Raw genomic sequence first — 24,711 nt, 5'->3', positions numbered from 1 at the left:
ATCTCTCCCATTTCTTTTGGCTCCATACATAGCCGACCACTCTGATCTTCAGGAGGACCAATTTATCCCTTACTATCCTTTTGCTCTTAACATACCTGTAGAAGCTCTTAGGATTATCGTTCACCCTGACTGCCAAAGCAACCTCATGTCTTCTTTTAGCCCTCCTGATATCTTTATTAGTATTTTCTTACTCTTGTTATACTCCTCAAGCATCTTATCTCCTCCCTGTTGCCTATATATGTTATACATCTCTCTTCTTCTTTATCAGAGTCCCAATATCCCTCGAGAACCAAAGTTCCTTATTATTCATTTTGCCTTTAACCCTGACAGGAACATACAAATTCTGCACACTCAATTTCTCCTTTGAAGGCCTCCCACTTACCAATCACATCCTTGCCAGAGAACAACCTGTCCCAATCTACGCTTTTTAGATCCTTTCTCATTTCTTCAAATTCAGCTTTTTTCCAGTTTAGAACTTCAACCCGAGGTCCAGATCTATCTTTATCCATGGTCAAGTTGAAACCAATGACGTTATGATCGCTGGAGCCAAAGTGTTCCCCTACACACACTTGTCACCTGCCCTAACTCATTTCCTAATAGGAGATCTAATATTGCATCCTCCGTAGTTGGTACATCTATATATTGACTTAGAAAACTTTCCTGAACACATTTCACAAACTCTAATCCACTAGACCTTTAACAGTATGGGAGTCCCAATCAATGTGTGGAAACTGCTGCATTCTTGGTCCTATCTGTTTCCCATCCCTCCCTCCCACCAAATTTATTTAAACCCTCCCCAAAGCTCTAGCAAACCTGTCCACAAGAATACTGGTTCCCTTTGGGTTCAGTTATAACCCATCACTTTAGTACAGGCCTTACTTTCCACAGAAGAAATCCCAATGATACAGAAATCTAAAACTCTGCCCCTTGCACCAGCTTCTCAGGCATGCATGCATCTGCCAAATCATGCTATTCTTGCCCTCACTGGCATGTGGAACAGGCAGCAATTCAGAGATTACTATCTTGGAGATCCCGCTTTCCAGCTCACTAAATTCTCTCTTCAGGACCTCTTCCCTTTTCCTACCCATGTCACTGGTGCCATATTTATGATCTGGTTGCTCACCCTCTCCTTTAGAATGCTGTAAACCTGATCCAAGAGGTCTTTGATCCTGGCACCTGGGAGGCAACATACCGTCCAGTGTCTCTTTCACATCCATGGAATCTCATGTCTAATCCCCTAACCATGGAACTCCCCATCACTATCACATTCCTTCTTCCCCTTCCCTTCAAAGCCACAGCACCAAACTCAGTGTCAGAGACCTTATCATTGCAGCTTCTTCTTGGTAGATCATGCCCTCACCAGTATCCAAAGTGGTATACTTATTACTGAGAGGTATGGATACTCTGCACTGGCTGCCCATTTTCTTTCTCTCTAGATGTAGGCACCTGCCTCCTGCAATTCCCTGCCTCCCTGTAGCTCCTATCACCTCTTCAGTTTCATAAGACAAAGGAGCAGAAGTCAGCCATTTGGCTCAAAGAGTCTGCTTCACCATTTTATCATGAGCTGATCCATTCTCCCATTTAGTCCCACTCCCCCACTTTCTCACCATAACCTTTGATGCCCTGGCTACTCATATACCTATCAATCTCTGCCTTAAATACACCCAATGACTTGGCCTTCACTGCCACCTGTGGCAACAAATTCCACAGATTCATCACCCTCTGGCTAAAAAAATTTCTTCACATCTCTGTTCTGAATGGGTGCCCTTCAATCCTTAAGTAATGCCCTCTCGCACTAGACTCCCCCACCATGGGCAACAACTTTGCCACATCCACTGTCCATGCCTTTTAACATTCGAAATGTTTCTATGAAGTCCCCCCTCATTCTTCTAAACTCCAAGGAGTACAGTCCAAGAGCGGTCAAATGTTCCTGTTAACCCTCTCATTCCCAGAACCATTCTAGTGAATCTTCTCTGAATCCTCTCCAACGTCAGCACATCCTTTCTTAAATATGGAGTCCAAAACTTCACACAGTAATCCAAGTGAGGTCTTACCAGTGCCTTATAGAGCCTCAACATCCTATGCTCCTATGCTCTATTCCTCCAGAAATTTCTTGTATGAGCTGAAAGTCATTGAGCTCCAGCTCCAATTCCATAACATATTCTGAGGAGCTGCAGCTCAGTTAACTCACCCAATGGCTGTTCCACTGCTCCCTGCCTTATTTTTATTTTGCCTTGCTAATGAATTGCAATTTGTCTGGGCTGCCAGAAAATGCTGAAAGACTGTGAATGTTCCTTTTTAAATCTCACTCATTGACCTGTGAGTTGCTTCCTCTATTGCTCCTGATTCAACTGGGCTGCCAGATAACTTCCATTCAAAGATTTTCTTATGTGTTTCCAATGTATCTGTCTCTACCACTAACCCTGGCAATGCATTCCACGCACCCATCACTATGTTAAAAACCTACCTCTGACAACCCTTACTTAACCTTGTTTCAATCATCTTAAAATTATGCCCTGTCACATTAGCAATTGTTGCCCTCGGGGGAAAATGTGCTGGCTGTCTACACATCTTATCTATCAAATCACCCCTTATCCTCATTTGCTTCAAAGAAAAAAGCCCTAGCTTACTCAACCTTTCCTCATAAGCCATGCTTTCAAATTCAGGAAGCAGCCTGTAAATCATCTCCCTACCCTCTCTATAGTTTCTACAACCTACCGACAATGAGATCAGCAAAACTGAACACGATACACCAAGTGTTGTCTATACAGAGTTTTATAGAGCTGAAACATTACCTCATGGCAGTTGAACGCAATTCCTCAACTAATGAAGGCAAACACATTATATACATTCTTAATAACTTATCCCTCAATGTTCACACACCAATTGATATGGACATGGCCTCCAAGATCATTCTGTTCTCCACACTGCTAAGAATCCTGCCATTAACCCTGAATTCTGCCTTCGAGTTTAACCTTCCAAAATGCATCACTTCACACTTTTCTGATTGAACTCCATCTGCCACTTCTCAGCCCAGCTCTGCATTCTATCAATGGCCCACTGTAACCTATGAATACCTTCTACATACAATTCAGTTTAAAAAAAAATTAAGGACTTGCCTTTAGCTCCAACAACTTATCAACATATACTTGTTTAACTTGATCTTCACCATCTTCGTATAACCAATTTTCCGTTTCAGACAACAGCAATGAAATGTCTTCCAGATCCTGCAATTACCGCAAAAAAATTGTAATTTAAAAGGATAATGGAAAACCATTTTCCTCCACCCATTATCTCTCTCAATATCTAAGTAATAGCAAATACTTAACTTTAGAGTGATCTTCTCATTCTTGAATTAACAAGCATGCCCTCTTTCCCCCTCCACCTTGATAGTGCATTTAACCCAAATGTGCTCAAATTGAGAAACTGAGACAACGGAAGAAATTTTAAACCAAATTGAAAGTTTTTTCCATTGGCTCAGTTTCGCAATTTGAGTACTTTTGGATTAAATGTACAAATCAAGGTAGAGTTTAGCAGGAGAGGAAACTTAGGAAATTGCTGGAAAATTGCTAATCCACTGTGAGTGATATTTTGGACTTCTGCACATTAATTAGAGGTGCAAAACCTACAGATTGATTTGGAAGACTATGCAAATCAGTTTACTTGAGCACTTCCATTTACCACTTATTCACTTTGGGAGTAAGAACAGGAAGGCAGATTATTATCTGAATGGTGTAGAGTTAGGTAAGGGAGAAATACAAAGAATCTAGGAGTCCTTGTTCATCAGTTACTGAAGGTGAATGAGCAAGTGCAGCAGGCAGTGAAGAAGGCTAATGAAATGTTGGCCTTTATTACAAAGGGAATTGAGTACAAGAGCAAGGAAATCCTCTTGCATTTGTACAGAGCCCTGGTGAGACCACACCTGGAGTATTTTGTACAGTTTTGGTCTCCAGGGTTAAGGAAGGACATCCTGGCTGTAGAGGAAGTGCAGCGTAGATTCACAAGGTTAATTCCTGGGATGTCTGAATTGTCTTACGCAGAGAGGTTAGAGAGACTGGGCTTGTACACGCTGGAATTAAGGAGATTGAGAGGGGATCTGATTGCAACATATAAGATTATTAAGGGATTGGACAAGATAGAGGCAGGAAATATGTTCCAGATGCCGGGACAGTCCAGTACCAGAGGGCATGGTTTAAGAATAAGGGGTAGGTCATTTAGGACAGAGACAAGGAAAAACTCCTTCTCACAGAGAGTTGTGGGGGTATGGAATGCACTGCCTCAGAAGGCAGTGGAGGCCAATTTTCTGGATGCTTTCAAGAAGGAGCTAGATTGGTATCTTATGGATAGGGGAATCAAGGGATATGGGGACAAGGCAGGAGCCGGGTATTGATAGTAGATGATCAGCCATGAACTCAGAATGGCGGTGCAGGCTCGAAGGGCCGAATGGTCTACTTCTGCACCTACTGTCTATTGTCACAGCTCTTGAGAGCTAAGCCCAGACTTGCTGGGAACCCCCTGCATTACACTTGGGGGGGGGGGGGTTACTTCTCAAGTACTGAGACATACTAATACTGAGACAGAGACACTTTCTGGATAAGCGGAGGTGTCAGGCAGGTGGTAGTAAAACCATTGGTAGCAAAACCTACATGATGGGGGAAGGAAACAAACAAGCAAACTCCAATTGTTTAAGTCTTATCAAAAGAGAAATGCCAGTATATTAGCGTTACAGATTATATATAATTTACTGAAAAGTTTCACTTGTACAAAATAAAGGATAGAAAATGTTATAAAATAGGTTGAGGGCCAAAATTAGTTCTTAAATGCCTACTGTAAACATATGTAGTGTGTAATGGCCTCTCTGTAATGTTCCACTGCTAATGTAATGGTTTCACTGTAGCAGAAATGTTTAGGTTATGACTAGAGATAACAGGGGCTTTGGAATGTGAGCCATCCAATGAGAGGCATGTTGTTTCTTTTTTGTGGGGCTGAGAGAAGTCTTTTGTTCAGCAGAAGATGGAGAGAGAAGATGCCAGAACGAAGTTGTAGACTGCAGAACCATATAGGTTGGGAGTCAACGCCCAGGGAGAGGAGGGAAAAAAAAAACCGATGGAGAATGAACAGACAGGAAAACAGTGAGCTCCGGTGTTGTGGAATAGAGTATTTCATAAGAATGACCCTTTTCCTTTTTGTTCCTTTACTAACCCTATAGTCAAATTAAGAGTTTTAAAGCTCAATCGTTTAATTGCACATTGTGTACTATTTGTTATTTTGTGGTACTGATTTGTATCAGGGGAACACATCACACAGCATCCACCCAAACAAGATTTCTCAAGTTTGGCCTGGCCAGAGGCTGTCTTTCCCTAGACTAAGCCACTAGCCAAACTTGAAGGTTACAAGTGTGAGGGTACCAGGATTGATTTCATTGAATGTTGTGTGATTACCCTGAGCACTGAACCAGTGGGGTAGGTATTTGTACTCCAGCTGAATTGTTAATTCGCCTGTTCAGTAGTGTTAAAGTTGCAATTGTGGGCAGAGGTTTGATAAAATGGCGGGTGCAGGTCTAATTTTAAATGCAGACTAGCACTGACGTAGTGGTCATGGAGACTTGCCCCTGCAGAGGTGGAAGACGTTTAGCAGCATTTGTGCAAGTTGAAGGAAGCTGAGATCATCACTGAGTCTCAAAGCTCCTATGCGTTCCCATTAGTAGTGGACCAAATGAAGAATGGGAAGGTACGGATGTGTGTGGACTATAAGATTCTGATCAGTATATGGTCCCAGGGATCGAAGATGTGCTGGCCTGTCTGAGTGGTGTGAAGTGGTGGGGGGTGGGGGGAACACATACAAAGTTCAAAGTAAATTTATTATCAAAATGTGTGTGTCACCATATACCACATATTCATTTTCTTGTGGGCATACTCAATAACAATAATAGAAAATTAACATTATAGAATCAATGAAATACCACACCAACTGGGCATTCAACCAGGTGCAAAAGACAACAAACTGTGCAAATACAAAATGAAAGAGATAATAATAAATAAGCAATATCAAGAACACGAGTTGAAGACTCTTTGAAAGAGAGTCCATAGGCTGTGGGAACATGCCAGTATAGGGCAAGTGAAGTTACCCCCTTTTGTTCAAGAAGCTGATGGTTGAGGGGTAGTAACTGTTCCTGAACTTGGTGGTGCAAGTCCTGAGGCTCCTGTACCTACTTCCTGGTGACAGCAACAAGAGAACATGTCCTAAGTGGTGGGGTCCCTGATGATGGATGCTGCTTTCCAGTGACAACGCTCCATGTAGATGTGCTCAAAGGTGGGAAGGGCTTTACCTGTGATGGACTGGGCTGTATCCACTCCTTTAGGAAGGATTTTCTGTTCAAGAGCATTTTGCCATTTCCGTACTCGGAAACAACTTGCAGCCTGGTACTCTTGTAGGTTTTCGTAAGTATAACAGTGAGGCATTTTATGTTTAAGAAAAACTGTAACAACTCATTTATTTGCACTCCAAACACTGAACACAAAGCATGATAACCGAAACTCACGTAATTGCGTGATGTCAGACCAGCCTCTTAAAGTGAACCCCAACCCACTTTAAGTGTTTGGAGTGTTTGTGAAGTATGTACACTTCCACCAATTACATTATCCTGGATTCTCAATATACTTCCCACCACTCATGTATAGAAGTTTCTCCAAGTTTTAGATGTCATGCCGAATCTTCACAAACTCCTAAGGAAGTATAGATGCTGCTGTGCTTTCTTTGTAATTGCACTTAATTGTAATTGTGCTCAGCCCAGGAGATGTCCTCTGAGATTATAACGCTGAGGTATTTAAAGTTGTTGACTCTCTCACCTCTGATCCTCCAATGAAAAGCGACTCATGGACCTCTGGTTTCCTTCTCCTGAAGTCAATTATCAGCTCCATTGTCTTGCTAACTGAGTAAGAGTTTGTTGTTGTGGTACCACTCAGCCAGGTTTTCAGTCTCCCTTCTGTCAGCAAATTCATCACCTATATTTGGCCTACAACAGTGATGGCATCAGCATACTTATATATGGCATTGGAGCTGTACTTAGCCACACAATTGTAAGTGTAAAGTGAGTAGAACAGGAAGGCAAGCTCAATATTGTAGAGATGTTGTCAGTCCAGACTGAAGTTTGCAAGTGATGAAATCGAGGATCCAGTTACACAAGGAAGTTTGAGGCCACGGTCTTGAAGCTTATTGATTAGTTTTGAGGGCATGATAATAATGAATCCTGAGCTGTAGTCAATAAAGAGCACCCTGATGTGCATCTTTGCTGTCCAGATGTTCCAGGGTTGAGGAAAGAGCCAATGAGATGGCATCTATGGTAGAAATGTTGATCTGGTAGGCAAATTGGAGTGGATCCAAGTCACTTCCCAGCCAGGAGTTGTTATGTTTCATCACCAAGCTCTCAAAACACTTCACTACTGTGAATGTAAGTGCTAATTGACAATATACATTGAGACTGTTTACAAAGTTTAGGATAGTGATGAATATTGGTAGCTTGCATTGAGGTGTTTCATGTTGCAGGGTTTGCCAAACTTGGCAATTAAGCTTGCAGATGTTACATCACCCGTCAAGGTAACATCCTCAGTGCACAGTGTTGATGCTTCTCTCTGGGAGTGTCCACGTTTATATAGGCCCCATTCACTTGCCTTGGTCCTGATTGGCTACCCCTTCAGTTGCCCTTTGAATTCTACTGGCTCATGTTTCTTTGGCTCTTAGGGGTTCGCAGATAACATCTATTTTGATGTTTGCTTATGGAGTTATCAGAAGAGAACCATGCTTCTAAAAGTTCTCATGCCTGCTTTGTGTTTGCCTGCACCAGAACCTCCATGGTACCCCGGTTAAGTGTATTTTGGTCTTCATGTACTGAAATCAGCGACAGTGGATCACATCTCCGAACCACCATTTTGCATTCCCATAAACTAGATGGGAGTTTACATCTTGTCTGGCTGACATATTTCTTGATGCAGTCTTCACAGGTGATCCTGTACATCACATTGCTTTTGTTGGTTATCTTCACTGATAACTTAGTTCTTAAGATTTCCTAAAATGTACTCTGGGCATGGAATGGTAGGCACTACTTATTTTAGTAAAACAGTGAATTAATATGAATTAATGAAAGTTCCTAACCAATTTTTTTTTTAAAAAAAGTCAATCTTAGTAACTTTCCAGTTAATTTTACATAAAACAAGGGGAGTATATCACAAACTAAAACATTAGATCTACATTATTCCCCTTTAAGGCCATTTTCACTCAAGTACCCACTGAAATATCAAAGATTACACATACCTTGGAACTGACAAATTTTTCAAATTGTCCATTAAGTTTCTCTCTCAAGTCATATATGTATTCTTCCACAGCATTTTTGGCGTAACTTCTCTCTTTTTCTAACTTATCCTGCATGATCATATCCCCCTGTTTAAAAAAAAACACTGAAAATTATATCTACTTCATTGCCATGTGCAAATATGTAGATAACTAAACACTATGATTTTTAATCACATAAGGCAAATCGCATTACAATGATGCAGCTGGTAGACAAAGTCCAAGTATTTCTTTGAGAATGACATCCTGCTTTTATAGCAGCCGGGTGATTATCTCAATTCCTAGAAGCTTCCAAAGAATTCAGCTAATACACTTATCTAAAAATTGGAGGGTCAGAATTTGGAATGAATAACTTGGTTTAAGAGAAAAATACACAAAGCTGACATTAGATTCTAAGGAGGAAACCAGGTAGCCAGGATAATTTTAGATACTGCATATACTTTATTGACGTCTGTAGATTAAAATGCATGTGTCTCTCTTCACCAGTAACTGCAGTTTCATCTGTTACCCATTCTAAAGCAGGCTCCAGCCTCTAATGCCAATGTTTCTGTTCTATCTGCCATTTCAGGGTTCTCCATTTTCCCACCTTATCCCATTGCATTGGAGCTGCACCACCAAAGTATTTTGCAAATCCAGTCTCAACTCATCCACCCTAGAGTTGTTCCATTCCAATGCATTTATCCCATCCTAGTGCTTGTTTGAATAAACAGCAATTTTTAAGCAATGTTATTACTAAGACATTTTTTGGAACTGTAGATATACAATGTATCTTTCATTACCCAGACACATAATCATTACCTTTAGGGGTAATTTCCTTTTTGGAATCACGGCATTTCTTTATGGCATTTAGTTATTTTCTCTACTGCACCCTTATTGAAAGATTCTGTTGTCATTCCTTATCCATGGCTCCATTAACTGGTTCCTGTGTATTCCCACAGATTAAGACAAAAATAGAAAATGTTTCCATATTTTACTTACCTCCTTTTCAAAATACACGCTAAGTAGATCCTTCCCAAACTGCCACACTAGTTTAGCTTCAATGGGAAGATTAACAGTCTTGAACTTAATTTTTGGCTTTTTTGGATCTGGAGGTTGATTTGATTTCTTGTCCGTATTAGTCTGTAGGTGGAAAATTTTAAAAAAAAATGGATTAAGATGTTTGCAGTCGTGGAGGTGGTGACAGAGACAATGGTCCTAATGTTATGGGTAGTGGCATCGGGAGAGAGCAGGTATGAAGAGAGTGTCATGTTGATGATATGGAATACAGTAAGTGGGATTGAAGGGTCAAGTCTTGGGCCTTACATGTTAACAACAGAAAAGCTTGTGGATGGATTGATGAGTGGCTGGGAGGTTGGGGTGGAGGGGGGTGGAGTGGTTTGGCTAAAGGAGAGGAACAGAATTTCGAATGGTTGGTACGGATCTTAGTGGTCTGTGGTCTTATTTTAGGGATATATTTCAAAGATAAAGAGACTACAGATACTGGAATCTGGGTGGCCTGGAAGAACTAAATATTTGCAGTGCTCCAGAATAACGTTCTGTAAGAAAATATACAATTTTCTGGTTCCTAATTTAAACCACATGCAATGGTAGAACTCAGGAAGTGCTCAGATAACTTCTAGAGCAATACTGATCAACTTTGTAATAGTTATAAATTTTCACTTTGGAGGAAGCAAACTTTCAACTGCAAAAAGTAACCTGACAAACCTTAAGCATTAATTTGCAGCATTAATCAATTTATTTCAGTTTGTGATAACAAATTAGCCCGAACCTAGAGCCACACATCACATTAGAAGATTGAGGAAAGATTTGATAGAGGTGTACAAAATTATGAGGTGTATAGACCAGGTAAATGCAAGTAGGCTTTTCCCCCACTGAGGTTGGGTAAGACTAGAACTAGTGGTCATGGGTTAAGGCTGAAATAAAATGTTTTTTGTTTTTTTAACAACTTTTTTTTTATTGTATTTCAAGTAGTTACAAAATAAAAGAAGAAGAAAAAAAACGTATATTACCCATTTCCCTCTCCCCTTAAACCCTCCCCCCTAGCATCCCTATAGAAAAAAAAAGAGAAAGAAAGAAAGAAAGAATGCCTGGATATTGGAAGATTCCCACATGCTCCATGGAGTTCGTAATAACTTTAGTATATATATTTATTTCTTTCCCCAAATAACCAATTATTTCACCTTCGGAGCACCTATATATTTAATCCTGTCTTTTGTAAATAAGGGTGCCAAATTTCCAAAAATGTTTCATATTTATCTCTTAAATTATAAGTAATTTTTTCAAGTGGAATACAGCTATAAATTTCTTTCTTCCAACGATCTATACTTAAACATGTATCCGATTTCCAAGTAACTGCAATAGCCTTTTTGGCTACTGCCAATACAATTTTTATAAATTATTTCTGATATTTATTCAATTTGGGTATCAGTTTTATCCCTTCAATATCGCCTAATAAAAATAATATTGGATTATGTGGAAGTTGTATTCCAATAATTTGTTCCAACAAAATTCTTAAATTTGTCCAAAAAGGTTGAATTTTAGAACAAGACCAAGTAGAAAGTAAAAAAGTACCAATTTCTTGGTTACATCGGAAACATTGATCAGATAAATTTGGGTTTAATTTATTTATTTTTTGTGGTGTAATATATAATTGATGTAAAAAGTTATATTGCACTAATCTTAACTGGAGATTTATTGCATTTGTCATACTGTCAAGACATAGTCTTGACCAATTTTTTTCTTCAATTTTAATATTCAAGTCACTTTCCCATTTTTGTCTTGACTTATGGACTCCTTGTTTAATTGCCTGTTTTTGAATCAAATTATACATACAAGAAATGAATTTTTTAATCTTTCCTTTTTGAATTAAAGTTTCTATTTCATTAGATTTTGGCAATAACATTATTTGACCTAATTTTTCTCTTAAATAAGCCCTTAGTTGAAAGTAACAAAAAAAGAGTGTTGTTTGATACTTTATATTTATTCTTTAATTGATCAAATGACATTAATATACCTCCTTCAAAACAATCACCTATATATCTAATCCCTTTTTGAAACCAATTATATAAAAGTTAATTATCCATTGTAAAAGGAATAAGTCTATTTTGAATTAAAGATCTTTGCTAAGGATTTCTTTATCTCATTGTCAACACTTATCTTATTCCATAAGTCAATCAAATGTTTTAATATAGGAGATTCTTTCTTTTCCCGTATCCATTTAGATTCCCATTTATATATAAAATCTTTTATAAAATGGATTAAAACCTTAAATACTAATCCCAAAGCTAAAGTAGTGACAAATGGTCAAATTTCAACACCATTTCAGTTAACAAGGTCAACTAGGCAAGGTTGTCCATTATCACCTGCTTTATTTGTGTTGGCGATAGAGCCATTAGCTGAATTAATTAGAATGGACCCAGATATTAAGGGTTTTAGAGTTAATCAGGAAGAATACAAGATTAACTTATTTGCTGATGATGTTCTGCTTTATCTAACAAACCCATTACACTCGTTGCGTAAATTATCCTATAGATTAGAAGAATATGGGAAAATATCAGGTTATAAAATAAATTGGGATAAAAGTGAAATTTTACCTCTTACTAAAGGAGATTATAGTCAATGTCGATTAATAACCCAATTTAGATGGCCGGCAAATGTTATAAAATATTTAGGTATAAGAGTTGATAATGATATAAAGAATTTATATAAATTAAATTACTTACCACTATTGAAAAAAATTCAAGAAGATCTTGATAAATGGATGGTATTACCAATAACATTAATAGGTAGAGTAAATACCATAAAAATTAATACATTTCCTAGATTACAATACTTATTTCAATCACTACCAATACAAATACCCCAGAAGTTTTTTCAAGAGTTAAATAAATATGAGGAAGTTCCTTTGGAAAGGTAAGATGTCAAGAATATCGTTGGAAAAATTGACATGGAAATTTGATCTAGGAGGGTTACAACTTCCAAATTTTAAGAATTATTATAAAGCAAATCAACTTAGATTTATTGCATCTTTTTTTGAGAAAGATAAACCGGCATGGATTAGAATAGAACTAGATAAAATAGGAGAAAATATACCAAATAAAATGTTTGAGGGTAACGCAAGGAGAAATATCTTCACTCAGAGAATGGTGAGAATATGGAATGAACAGCTAGTGGAAATGGTGGATGAGGGTTCAATGTCAACATCTAAGAAAAATTTGGATAGGTAAGTGGATGGAAGGGGCATGGAGGGCTATGGTCTTGGGTGCAGGTTGATGGGACTAGACAGATTAATAATTCATCATGTATGAGATAGGCTGAAGGGCCTGTTTCTGTGCTGTGGTCTTCTTACTCTATTACATTGTACAAATACTAGGTTTCACCAAACTTTTAACCTACTTTAAGATCAACCTAACACGAGGAAATCTGCAGATGCTGGAAATTCAAACAACACACACAAAATGCTGGTGGAACACAGCAGGCCAGGCAGCATTTTGTGTGTGTTGTTGTTTTAAAATCAACCTAACCCTTTCCTCCACATAGCCCTCCATTTTTCTATCATTCATATGCCCATCTAAGATTCCCTTAAATATCCAAAATGTATCAGTCTCTACCACCACACTTGGCAGTGCATTTTATGCACTCACGATTGTGAGAAAAAAAACAACTTACCTCTGACATCCCCCTACATTTTCTTCCAACCACCCTAAAATTATGCCCCCTTGTATTAACCAATACAAGCCTGATTTGCATGCTGTTTTGCATGCAATACAAGCAAAATTACAAAAATACAACTGCAGATGCTGTGGATCAAAGAATACGTACACAATGCTGGAAGAACTCAGCAGGTCAGGCAGCATCCGTGAGAAAAGAGTAGCCAACATCTCTGGCCGAGACCCTTCATCAGCAAAATTGGCCTGTTTCCAAGGAAACGATCTCTGGCTGTCCACTCAATCCATACCTCTTATCAATATTCCAAGTGTGGTGTAACCAGAGTTACACAGAGCTGCAACCTTGTGGCGCTCCAACTCAATTCTTCAAATAATGAAGGCCAACACACAATATACCTTCTAAACCACCCAATCAACTTGTATGCCAACTTTGAGGGATTTATAGACAGGGACTTCAAGGTCCCTCTGTTCCTCCACACTAAAAATCCTAACATTAATCCTGTATTCTGCCTTCAAATGTGACCTTCCAATTTGTCTCATTTCACACTTTTCTGCATTGAAATGCATCTGCCAGTTCTCAGCCCAGCTCCACATCCTCTCAATGTCCTGTTATAACTCTCAACAATGTTCTACACCATCCACAATACTACCTACCTCCATGTCATCTGTAAACTTACTAATCTATCCATCCACTTCCTCATCCAAGTCATTTGCAAAAATTACAAAGAGCAGAGGTCCCAGAACAGATCTTTGTGAAATATCACTGGTTACTGACCTCCATCTACAATTACCCTCAACCATTTATGGGCAAGTCAATTCACACACAGCCAAGTTTTCTTGGATCTGATGCCTCGACTTTCTGAAAGAACCTTCCATAGGGAGCCTTATCAAACATCAATTCTACTGCTCTAACTTCGACAATGAATTTTGCTACAGCCTCAAAGAATTCACTCAGGCTTGCGAGGCGCATGACCTGCCCCTTTCAAAGCCATGCTGACTATCTCCAATCATTCTATGCTTTTCCAAATGCTCACAAATTTTGCCTTTAGAATGTTCTCCAATAATTTGCCTTCTACTGAAGTAAGACTCACTGGTCCATGATTCGCAGGGTTATCCCTATTCCCTTTCTTGAACAAAGGAATAACATTTGCCACACTCCAATCATCTAGTACTTCTCATGGCCAGTGAGGATGCAAAGATCATGTTGCAATTGGGAAGGGAGGGGGATTCTATAAAACACTCCCAACACTGTGACTGTTTCTTTCCTTCTGACTTCCACCCACACTAACTTAGTAGATAATGCCTCCACACCATTCTTCCTTTCTGCAGCTAGTATACTATTCCTGATTGGCAATGCCACTCACCCAGTTCTTTTACACCCCCTGTCCCTTTCTGAAATATCTGAACCCCAGAAGATCCAGCAGCCATTCCTACCCTCATGACAAGCAAGTCGCTGTAATGGCCAAATTGTAGATTCATGTTGTTACGAACCCTGTAACTGGGTGACTTACCAGCAAAGATAGAGAGGTCTGTTGAAGTCTGATGATACTATTTTTAACAGTATTTATTAGCAAAAATACACAAAAATAATATTAATGCAGATACACAGATAATATATGTCATCAATACTAAATCTAAAAGTGCCGGTATAATAATAATCAGTAAGAAATAAGCTCTATTGTTGTAGGGGATAATGTATTGTCTGATGGAAATATAAAGTTCACTGCAGTTCCACAAGCTGCCGTCTTTTGGTTGTCGCTGTGTTGCGGGGGGGAGAGAGAGAGAGAGAGAGGGGGGGAGAGAGAGAGAGAGAGGGGGGGAGGGGGGGAGGGGGGGAGAGAGAGAGAGGGGGGGAGAGAGAGGAGGGGGGGAGAGAGAGGAGGGGGGGAGAGAGAGGAGGGGGGGAGAGAGAGGAGGGGGGGAGAGAGGGAGAGGGTGGAGAGAGGGAGAGGGGGGAGAGAGGGAGAGGGGGGGAGAGAGGGAGGGGGGGAGAGAGAGGAGGGGGGGAGAGAGGGAGAGGGGGGAGAGAGGGAGAGGGGGGAGAGAGGGAGAGGGGGGAGAGAGGGAGGGGGGGGAGAGAGGGAGAGGGGGGGAGAGAGGGAGAGGGGGGGAGAGAGGGAGAGGGGGGGAGAGAGGGGGGGAGAGGGGGGGGGAGAGAGAGAGAGAGGGGGGGAGAGAGAGAGAGAGGGGGGGAGAGAGGGGGGGGGGAGAGAGAGAGACATTTACCACTACGGGTTTTGTTCAACCTTCTTTTATGATTTCGATCCGTCAGGTGTCTCGTTGTTGTGGCCGTTCAAGTGTGGCCTCTCCTTTAGCTAAACCGTTCTTCTGTGGTGAGCCCGCCACCCAGGCAAGGGAGGACGCACACGAGCCCCCACCGGCTTTCGCTACAAAACGCTGTCACGAGATTTCTAGCGTTTCTCCTGGTGCGCCTAAAGGGGTTGTTCCCCAGACCCCTCTTTTATCCTGACTCACAGGGTCTCAGATGTCAATCAGGTTGGGATGATGCAATCCCTCAACCAGACCACTCTGGTTGTACTTGAGGGGTTTCAATGAATAGTACAGTACTCAATACACAATTCCTTCTCCAAGAGACAATAGCAGTAGTCAGTGGTTCCGTTCCGCGGATGTCAGGAGACATTCCAAACCTTGTGTATTCTGTCTCTCTCTCTCATGATGTGTATCCCTCTCATTTCCTGGGTCTTAGACCCAAAATAATAGCGATCTTGCGATTCTCAAAAAAGGAGGGGGCGACTTTGTACCCTTCGGCCCCTCAGAGTTGCTTCACCTTCGTAACAATGTACTGACCCATAGTCAATATATCCAACTACTGAGCTCTCGCCTTCTCCCCCACTTCACTTCTGAACTACAGAACTAGACTCAGTGCCAGAGATCAAGGTTGCTACAGCTTTCCTCAGGTAGGTTGTTCCCACTAACAGTATCCAAAACAGTATACTGTTATTGAGGGGAATGGTCCTTCTTGATAGCCTGCTGCACCTGCAAACAAACCTTTTGTGATTCATGCAGAAACACTCCCAAGTCCCTCTGCACAGCAGCATACTGCAATTGTTTACAGTTTAAATAATAATCTGCTCTTTCATTTTTCCTTCCAAAGCAGATGACCTCATATTTACCAACACTGTACTCCATCTGCCAGACCCACTCACTTAACCTATCTGCATCTCTTTGCAAACTCTCTGTATCCTCTGGACAATTTGCTTTACCATTCAATTTAGTATTATCAGTAAACTTAGATACACTACACTCGGTTCCCTCTTCCAGATCATTAATGTACATCGCGAACAGTTGTGGGCCCAGCACCGACCACTGTGGCACACCGCTCATCACTGATAATCAACCAGAGAAACACCCATGTATCCCAACGCTCTGCTTTCTATTAGTTAACCAATCCTCTAACTATACTAATGCATCACTCCTAACTCTATGCATCCTTATGGACAAGTTTTATTTTTATGTGGCACCTTATCGAAGGCTCTCTGGAAATCCAAGTAAATAATGTCCATCTGTTCCCCTCTATACACTGCACTTGTTAGATTCTGAAAGAACTCTAGTTTTGTCAAACAGGACCTGCCTTTGCTGAATTCATGCTGCATATGCCTGATGGATCCATTTCTTTCCAGGCGCCTTGCTATTTCTTCTTTAATGGTAACTTCAAGCATTGTCCCCAACTCCAGACATTAAACTAATAGGCCTATAGTTACCTGCCTTTTGCCTATATCCTTTTTTGAACAGTGGCGTGATATTCATCACCTTCCAATCTGCCAGGACCTGCCCAGAGTCCAGAGAATTTTGGTAAATCATCACCAAAGCCTCTACAATAACTTCTGCCATTTCTTTCAGTATCCTGGGATACATTCCATCAGGACCAGGGGACTTATCTACCTTCAGGCTCAGAAATTTGCTCAGCACTACCTTTTTAGTGATAGCTACAATACAGAGGTCCTTCCTTCCCATCACATCCATAGCATCTTTCTTTGGCATGTTAGATGTATCCTCCACTGTGAAAACAGACAAAATAGTCATTCAAAGCCTCAGCCACTTTCTCATTATCCAAAATCAATTCTCCCATCGCATCCTCCAAGGGACCTACATTGACTTTTAGCCACCCTTTTCCGCTTTATACAATTAGAAAAAACATTTGCTATCTGTTTTTATATTTTGTGCTAGTTTATTTTCATAATTTAGCTTCCTTTTTTTATTGCTTGCTTAGTGGCACAGAAATAATAAGGAAGAGTGCCACTTTGCTATAGATTTAGGAGGATGTTGCTGGGATGCAAGGGACTGAGCAAGAGAGGTTAAGTCAGCTGATATTATATTCATTGGAGCACAAGAGAATGAGGAATGATCTTAGAGGTGTATGAAATCATGAGGGGCAGAGAACAGGGTGAATGCACACCATCTTTCCCCAGGGTTGGGGAATTAAGAAGAGTCCATAGTTTAAGCCGGAGGAGATATTAAATAGAAAACAAAAAAGTATTTTTTAAACCAACTTAAGTATGGTCCCGATATGGAATGAGCTGCCAGAGGAAGTGGATGAGATAGGTACATGAACATCTAAAAGGCTCTTGAACAAATACATGGACATGGGCATCTTGATTGGCATAGACAAGAAGGGCCTATTTCTATGTGACATAACTCTGACTATGTAGTTTCTTATTTCTGTACTGTACCAGCTGTACAAGCCACCATGTCAAAGTAAACATTGGCTATTGCCTGACAAGGGCCATCTGCTGAGTCAACATTTTTTTTTTAAATTTAGAGATATAGTACAGCAACAGGCCCTCCACGCCCAGGACCCTGTACCACCCAAATACACCCATGTGGCCAATTAACCAACTAATCAGTACATCTTTGGAATGTGGGAGGAAATCCATGCTGTGACAGGGAGAAAGGACTAATTCTTCCCAGACAGTGGTGGGAATTGAACCCAGGTCACTAGCACTGTAATAGCATTACTCTAGCAACTACACTACCATGATGCCCCAATTGATTGTTGCTTGTGGCATGCAACTCATGTACAGCAAAACATTGAATGAAAATCACCCTCAGACTCAAAATCCAATAAACTAGATCCTCAATCTGCTGCAAAACACTTGTTATCTGCATTCCTATAGATGATTACTACTGAAAGTTGCAGAAATAGTACCCTGAATACCATGGGCTGCTGAATACTGAACAGATTAATCTACATAATAATTTCATAAATCCAGGTGGAATCTGTTCAGACCCAAGATCTTATTTTATTACAACTTTTATAATAGATTACAGCAATATAACTACAACTCAACATTTAGCTAACAGGCTGTTCTTCTCTCTTTTTTAAAACAGTGGAATCATAATTGCTAACCTCTAACCCAGGTAAAATAATCTGTACAATTTTGGAAGATAATAATCTGAGCACCTACTGTCTCTAAAGCAACCTCCTTCAAAACTCACACGTAGACATCAGGGCTTAAGATTATCAGCTTTTCCAATATTTTACTCAATTCTTTAAGATATTCATCCTTACTAATGTTACGCCTGCAGCCCCCTCCTTTGTGAGAATCGCAAGATCATTATTGATTTGGGTCAGGAGACCCAGGAAATGAGAGAGAGACGTGCTGAATGTCCTGTTACCCCCAGCGAAATAAAGCTACGGGAAACAGCCATTGTCTCTTGAAGACGAACTTGTGTATTGCAATTCTGTGCTACGTGGAAGCCCTCAGGCAAAATGGGCTGGTTGAGGGAGGGATTGCATCACCCCAACCTGATTGACATCCGAGACCCTGTGAGTCAGGATAAAAGAGGGTCTGTGGGAACAGCCCCTCAGACGCACCAGAAGAAACGCTAGCGATCCCGTAATAGCAGAAGCCGGTGGGGAGGCCACGTGCATTCGGTTCCGGAAACCGGTGCCCTTTACCACGGAAAAACGGCTTTTAGCTAACAACGGGGAAACCAACTCCCAACGACTCGAAGGATTAACATCATAAAAGGACTGGGCAAGTTTTAAACCCGTCTTTCTCTCAAACCAAAATGCTGCAGCGTGAATGAACTAACAGTGACTTTTATACTTCCATCGGACAATACATTATCCCCTAGACAACGATAGAGCTATTTCTTATTGATTATTATTATACCCGCGCGTTTAGATTTAGTATTGACGACGTATATTATCTGTATGGTTGCATTGATATTATTTTGTGTATTTTTATCAATAAATACCGTTAAAATAGTACCATCAGACTTCAATGGACCTCTCTATCTTTGCTGGTAAGTGACCCAGTTACGGGGTTCATAACGCTAAACTCTTCTCTATGATAACTGACACACATGGTATATTGGTTAAATCTCATCACTGCTACTTCCTCACTCAATCTTGCAAATTTCCTGTGCCTTTGATCATAAGGTGTCTGCAACTGCCCTTACCAACCTTTTTCCTCTTGACATACCTTTAAAAGGTCTTAAATAGAAAGAAAAATAATTAGTTCATAGAGTTTGAAGAAAATGTTTTCTGTAAAACGCATATAATATGAATCATTTGCCTTGCAGTTAGTTTCAGCATTTCCAGCTTTATTTTCTTCTTGGTCCATTTCAGTAGAAGAGAGAGACTGTGGAGACCCTTGATCATCTGATTGTACTTGGGGCTGAACATCAATCTCATAACTGTCTAATTGATTCTTGTTCTAAAAGGAAGTGAAATATAAAGAAAGTAGACTAGTAACAACGTTTTGCCTGACAATGTTAATCACTTCTCATTAAAAGGTATTTTAAGATATCTCCTAGATGCAAACGTGTCCTGTGAAGTTTGACTCATTCAGGTAGCAATGGTACAGCTTTTGTAGCTTTCATAGCCACAACCACAGGAATTCACTAAATTCAATTTTACAACTTTCCTTGATAGAATTTGAAATAAATCTTTCAAGCCAATTTAATATCATCAACACTTATACCACCAGAACAAACTTAAAACATGCAAAAAGGGTATGCAAAAAGCAAATCCTCAAGCCAAATATCAAAGTCACGATCACTAGAAGTTAAAAATTATCCATTTTCTGCAAGTTGAGTGGTTATTTTAGAAAAGGTACTGAAAATGTAAAACTAGGAAGCCACCGCAATATTTTGGAAACAGTAGATTAAAGTGGCATGTTCTTGGCTAGTGTACAGATGTCTAGCATTTTACCATGTAATTTTTCAGAAGTATAATACATGTTTATCTTTCACTATAAATTTAGTATCTTTTAGAAGATGCAAAATAATTACTGAAAATGGAAACCTCTCTTTATTCATGGCATTAATTTGATATTATAGATTATTAAGAAATTTTCTGTTATTTGCACAAGAGTGGTGCGATCTACAGATTTTGTGATGAAGAATCAATGACAATGAGTAATTATTAATGACCAAGGATATTATTCTAAGGGACCTACCTCATCAATATCCTCTACCTCATGATTAGGTGTGATGGGACACAGATCTGTTTCCATAGTAGCTTTATTCTCTGAAATTTCCACCTTCTCAATCATAGATGCCGTTGAAACACTAAAGATTCCATGGTCATTGACACATACTTCCACCTTCACTTTGGACTTTTCACCATTTGCTTGAGGTACTACATCATGGATAATATACTGTCCTGTACCAAAAGATTAATATGAAAAGATTAAAACTATGCAAGGTTCCCCATGCATCATAAAACAATAATGTGAAAACTACAGTAATCTGCTAGGATGCTATTTGGAAATCCCAGTTCATTAATTGGTTCACTGGGCTCCATTTTCTACCCTGCATCCAAGCTCAGTGAGGCCACATTTTGCATCTTTTCTCTAATCTCACTGGGGTCCCTATGCACCTTGCACTTTCAAACTCAATGAGAACACTTGACAATTCAGCCATTTAGCACATCAAGTCTGCTCTGCCACTTGATCATGGCTGATTTATTTTTTCTCCAAACACCATTCTCCTGTCTCTTCCCCACAGCCTTTGACACCCTTACTCAATCAAGAATCTATAACCTCTGCTTTAAATATACTAAATGACACAATGTCCACATCCAAGTGTGGTAGAAAATTCCAGAGATTCACTACACTCTGGCTAAAGAAATTCCACCTCGTCTCTGTTCCAAAGGATGTCCTTCTATTCTGAGGCTACAACCTCTGGATAGACTCTCCCACATTTGGAAATATCTCCTCCATGTCATTGTATCTAGGCCTTTCAATATTTGGTTGGTTTCAATGAGATTCCCCTTCATTCTTCTAAACTCCACTGACTACGTACTCATATCCATCAAACACTCCTAATACATTAACCCTTTCATTGGAGGGATCATTCCAATTCTCCTCTGGATCTCTCCAATGCCAACACATCTTTCTCAGATATGGAGCCCAAAGATTCAAGATTATTTAATGTCATTTACAATACATAAGTATGTGAACAAAAAAATTACTCCAGATCTGATGCAGTGCAAAAAACTCACGAGATAAAGAACACATTAATTAAAAACACAAAATGAATACAAATACATAAGATAGCTTGTATAGATAGAGTGATTGTATGTCCATAAAGTGACACTAGTGTGAACAAAGGTGACTGACAGAAAGTAAAATAGTGGTGGTTGGGGGTGTGGAGGGGTGGGTTAGTGGGTGAAGGTGTTGATCAGCCTCGCTGCTAGGGAAAGTGACTGCCCTTGAGTCTGGTATGCATGCTATTTAGCCTCCTTTCTGAAGGGAGTGGGACGAAGTCCATGAGCAGGGATCCTTCATGTTACTGGCATCTCACAGGCACCTTTCTGTATATATACTTGGTGGGCAGGCTGATGCCAGTGATGCATTGGGCAGTTTTGCCTACCTGTTGTAGAGCCTTCCTCTTTGAGGCAGTGCATTTTCTGTACCATGTAGTGAAGGAGTTTGTTAGGAAGTTCTCTACAGCAAATCTACAGGATCGGAGTACACACGTGCATAGTCCAGCTCTCTTCAGCTTCCTCAGAAAATACAATCATTGTTGAGCTTTCTTGACTGTGCGTAATGTGTTCTGGGACAATGAAAGGTGTGCACTCCCAGGAGCTTGAATCTGTTTGCCGTTTCCACTGCTGTGCCGCCAGTGTAAAAGGAGTGTGAGTGGTGCGAGTTCTCTTGAAGTTGATAATCATTTCCTTTGTCTTGCTGATACTGAGGATGAGATCATTTACTTGGCAGCAGGTCTTAAGCTCTTCCACCTCCTTTCTGTAGGCCACCTCATTGTTGTTGGTAAGGAGCCCCACTACTGTCATGTCATAGGCGAACCTGACAATGTGATTACTCAGGTGTTTCACTATGTAGCCATATCGGGGCAGAGTGCACAGCAGTAGTCGCAACACACAGCCCTGGGGCGGATACCAGGTTGAGGTTGAAGGGAGAGGGAGAAGCAGTTGTCCATCCTGAATATTGAGGTCTATTAGTTAGGAAGTTCAATACCCAGTTGCACAGTGACTAAGGAGGAGCTTGTTCACCAAGGTCTTTGGGATAATAGTGTTGAATACCAAACAGAAATCGAAAATCAAACTTACACAAGTCAAAACTGCTCACAACACCCAAATGTAGTTTGACCAATCACTTAACAAGCCTCAAAATTACATCCTCACTTTTAATATTCTGGTCCTCTGAAAATAAATGCTAACATTGCATTTGCCTTCCTTATTACTGACTCCCAAGTTCCTTTATACCTCCAATTTATGAATTTGCTCCCCATTTAAAAATTTGTCTATGCCTTTATTTCATCTACCAAAGTGCATGACCATATCAGACATCCCGTCGTCCACCCATTTTGTATCATCCACACAACACACCAGTTCGCTCATCCAGATCATTAACATAAAACGTGAAAAGTAGCCAACTCCACAGAACACTGCTAGCTTCCAGTAGCCAACCTGAAATACTCCCTTTATTCCCATTGTTTTCTGCCAGTCAGCCAATCTTCTATCTGTGCTATTATTTTTCCTCGTGGTATTAGCAGTCTCATGTGTGATACCTTGTCAAAGCCCTTCTGAAAATCCAAGTAGCCAACATTCACCGGCTCTCCCTCGTCTATCCCATTTGTTATTTCCCAAAAGAATTATAAAAGATTTGTCAGGGAAGATTTCCCCTTATGGAAACCATGCTGACTTTGGTCTATTTTAACGTGTGCATACAAATATCCCGATACCTCATCCTTAATTATGGACTAGCACCTTGCCAAACACGGGCCTATAATTTCCGATCTTTTGTCTCTCTCCCTTCTTAGAGAGTGGAGTGACATTTTCAATTTTCCAGTCCCCTAGTATCATTCCAAAAATCGATTGGCACTTAAAACATCACTGCTAATGCTTCTGCAATAGTGTTACAGTATGAATAGTAACATTTAATGACAACATTAATCCGGCACCAAAATCTGACACTGTTGAATTAACAGAATTTTACTGTATATTGTTTTTAGTTACTTTGACCAGCACTTCTTCCCAACAAAGCAAAAATCTGGATTATTTTGAAATTGTTCCTCCAAGCCTCTACTCAAACAACATGATTTTCTGTACAGATTTTCATATCATCAACATATTCGGTCACATCAGAGCAACTTGACCATTTAAAAAAATATATTAATGAAATTCACATTTTGTTCTGAAATATTCATTGATTTTAAGCAAGTGCATTTTTAGTAAATACAGAAGAATTGCATTAATCAGAAAAAAAATTTACTGTGATCAGTTACCTGAATTAAGTAATTAAAATTGTTCTATTGGAAGAAAAGAATATCTCAATTACTTTGGGGTGAGCTTTTTGGTAAACTAAACATTTGAAAATGCAAAACATAATAAAAAAAGTTTACATTTTGTAATCTTAAGGTCCACAAACAAGCAATTAACATAAACTTGGGGTGAATAAACTCTTGAGCTTCCAGCCAGGTACAGGTATCAAGTATAACCAAATATCAATTATAAACTTGAGGTAATTAATTCATTCTGGTGGTATAACCAATCTCATAAGCAGGGCCTGAGTTATGTCAAATGATTTTATAATAATACATATTAGTATGGCATAAATTTTCCATTAATATGACCACAATTTGCACAGTGTTATCAAATTAATCTTGGCAAGTTGCATTCAGCCCCTTGTTCCTGCTTTGTCTCAAGAACCGGACTGGTCATTTATCTTATTTTATCATTTTGATAGTGTGGCTGTTGTTCTAGAAACACTCACCAGAGGAACACCTTCTGTGTAACTATCCTGTCAAGCCACTTAATGCTGTAGATTTCAATGAATATTTAACCACCTGTTCTTTAAAATTTCAGTTCAGTCTGCTTAACTTCTTCCAACACAACAAAACCACTATCCCAAGAATCAATATCAAGAGCATTTGCTGCATTTTCTCTTTCAGAAGCATAGCCATCCTCTTCTGTCTATATTTGTACCACATTTCACAAACAAGAGAAAATCTGCAGATGCTGGAAATCAAAGTAATACACACAAAATGTTGGAGGAACTCAGCAGACCACGCAGCGTAAACAGTCGATGTTTTGGGCCGAGACCCTTCATCAAGACTCATGAAGGGTCTTGGCCTGAAATATCGATCGTTTACTCTTTTCCATAGATGCTACTTGGCCTACTAGTTCCTTTAGCATTTTATATGTATTACTTTGTACCATATTTGTAATGTTATGTGGAGCTGAATGGTCCTAACCCAAACCAGT

General features: G+C 39.8%; 2 protein-coding genes across 3 annotated transcripts in view; one reads left to right on the top strand and one right to left on the bottom strand.

Moving 5' to 3' along the window:
* The window catches only part of LOC132391202 (heat shock protein 105 kDa-like), an 84,075-nt gene that overhangs the window by 5,352 nt on the left and 54,012 nt on the right, over positions 1–24,711 (bottom strand). For both annotated transcript variants that reach the window (XM_059964096.1, XM_059964095.1), the window contains exons 11-15: positions 20,441–20,646; positions 19,556–19,696; positions 9,325–9,465; positions 8,311–8,436; positions 3,120–3,227 (exon numbers count right to left, since the gene is read on the bottom strand). In XM_059964096.1, the coding sequence (XP_059820079.1) occupies positions 3,120–3,227; positions 8,311–8,436; positions 9,325–9,465; positions 19,556–19,696; positions 20,441–20,646 (722 nt within the window). The remainder of the gene's footprint in view (positions 1–3,119; positions 3,228–8,310; positions 8,437–9,324; positions 9,466–19,555; positions 19,697–20,440; positions 20,647–24,711) is intronic.
* The window catches only part of wdr95 (WD40 repeat domain 95), a 152,178-nt gene that overhangs the window by 121,611 nt on the left and 5,856 nt on the right, over positions 1–24,711 (top strand). The gene's annotated exons all lie outside the window — the stretch shown is intronic.

The sequence above is a fragment of the Hypanus sabinus genome, chromosome 3 (genome assembly GCF_030144855.1).
Source record: "Hypanus sabinus isolate sHypSab1 chromosome 3, sHypSab1.hap1, whole genome shotgun sequence".
NCBI classification, from domain to species: domain Eukaryota; kingdom Metazoa; phylum Chordata; class Chondrichthyes; order Myliobatiformes; family Dasyatidae; genus Hypanus; species Hypanus sabinus.
The sequence above is the reverse complement of the archived record's forward strand: the minus strand, read 5'-3'. Positions and strand labels throughout refer to the sequence as shown.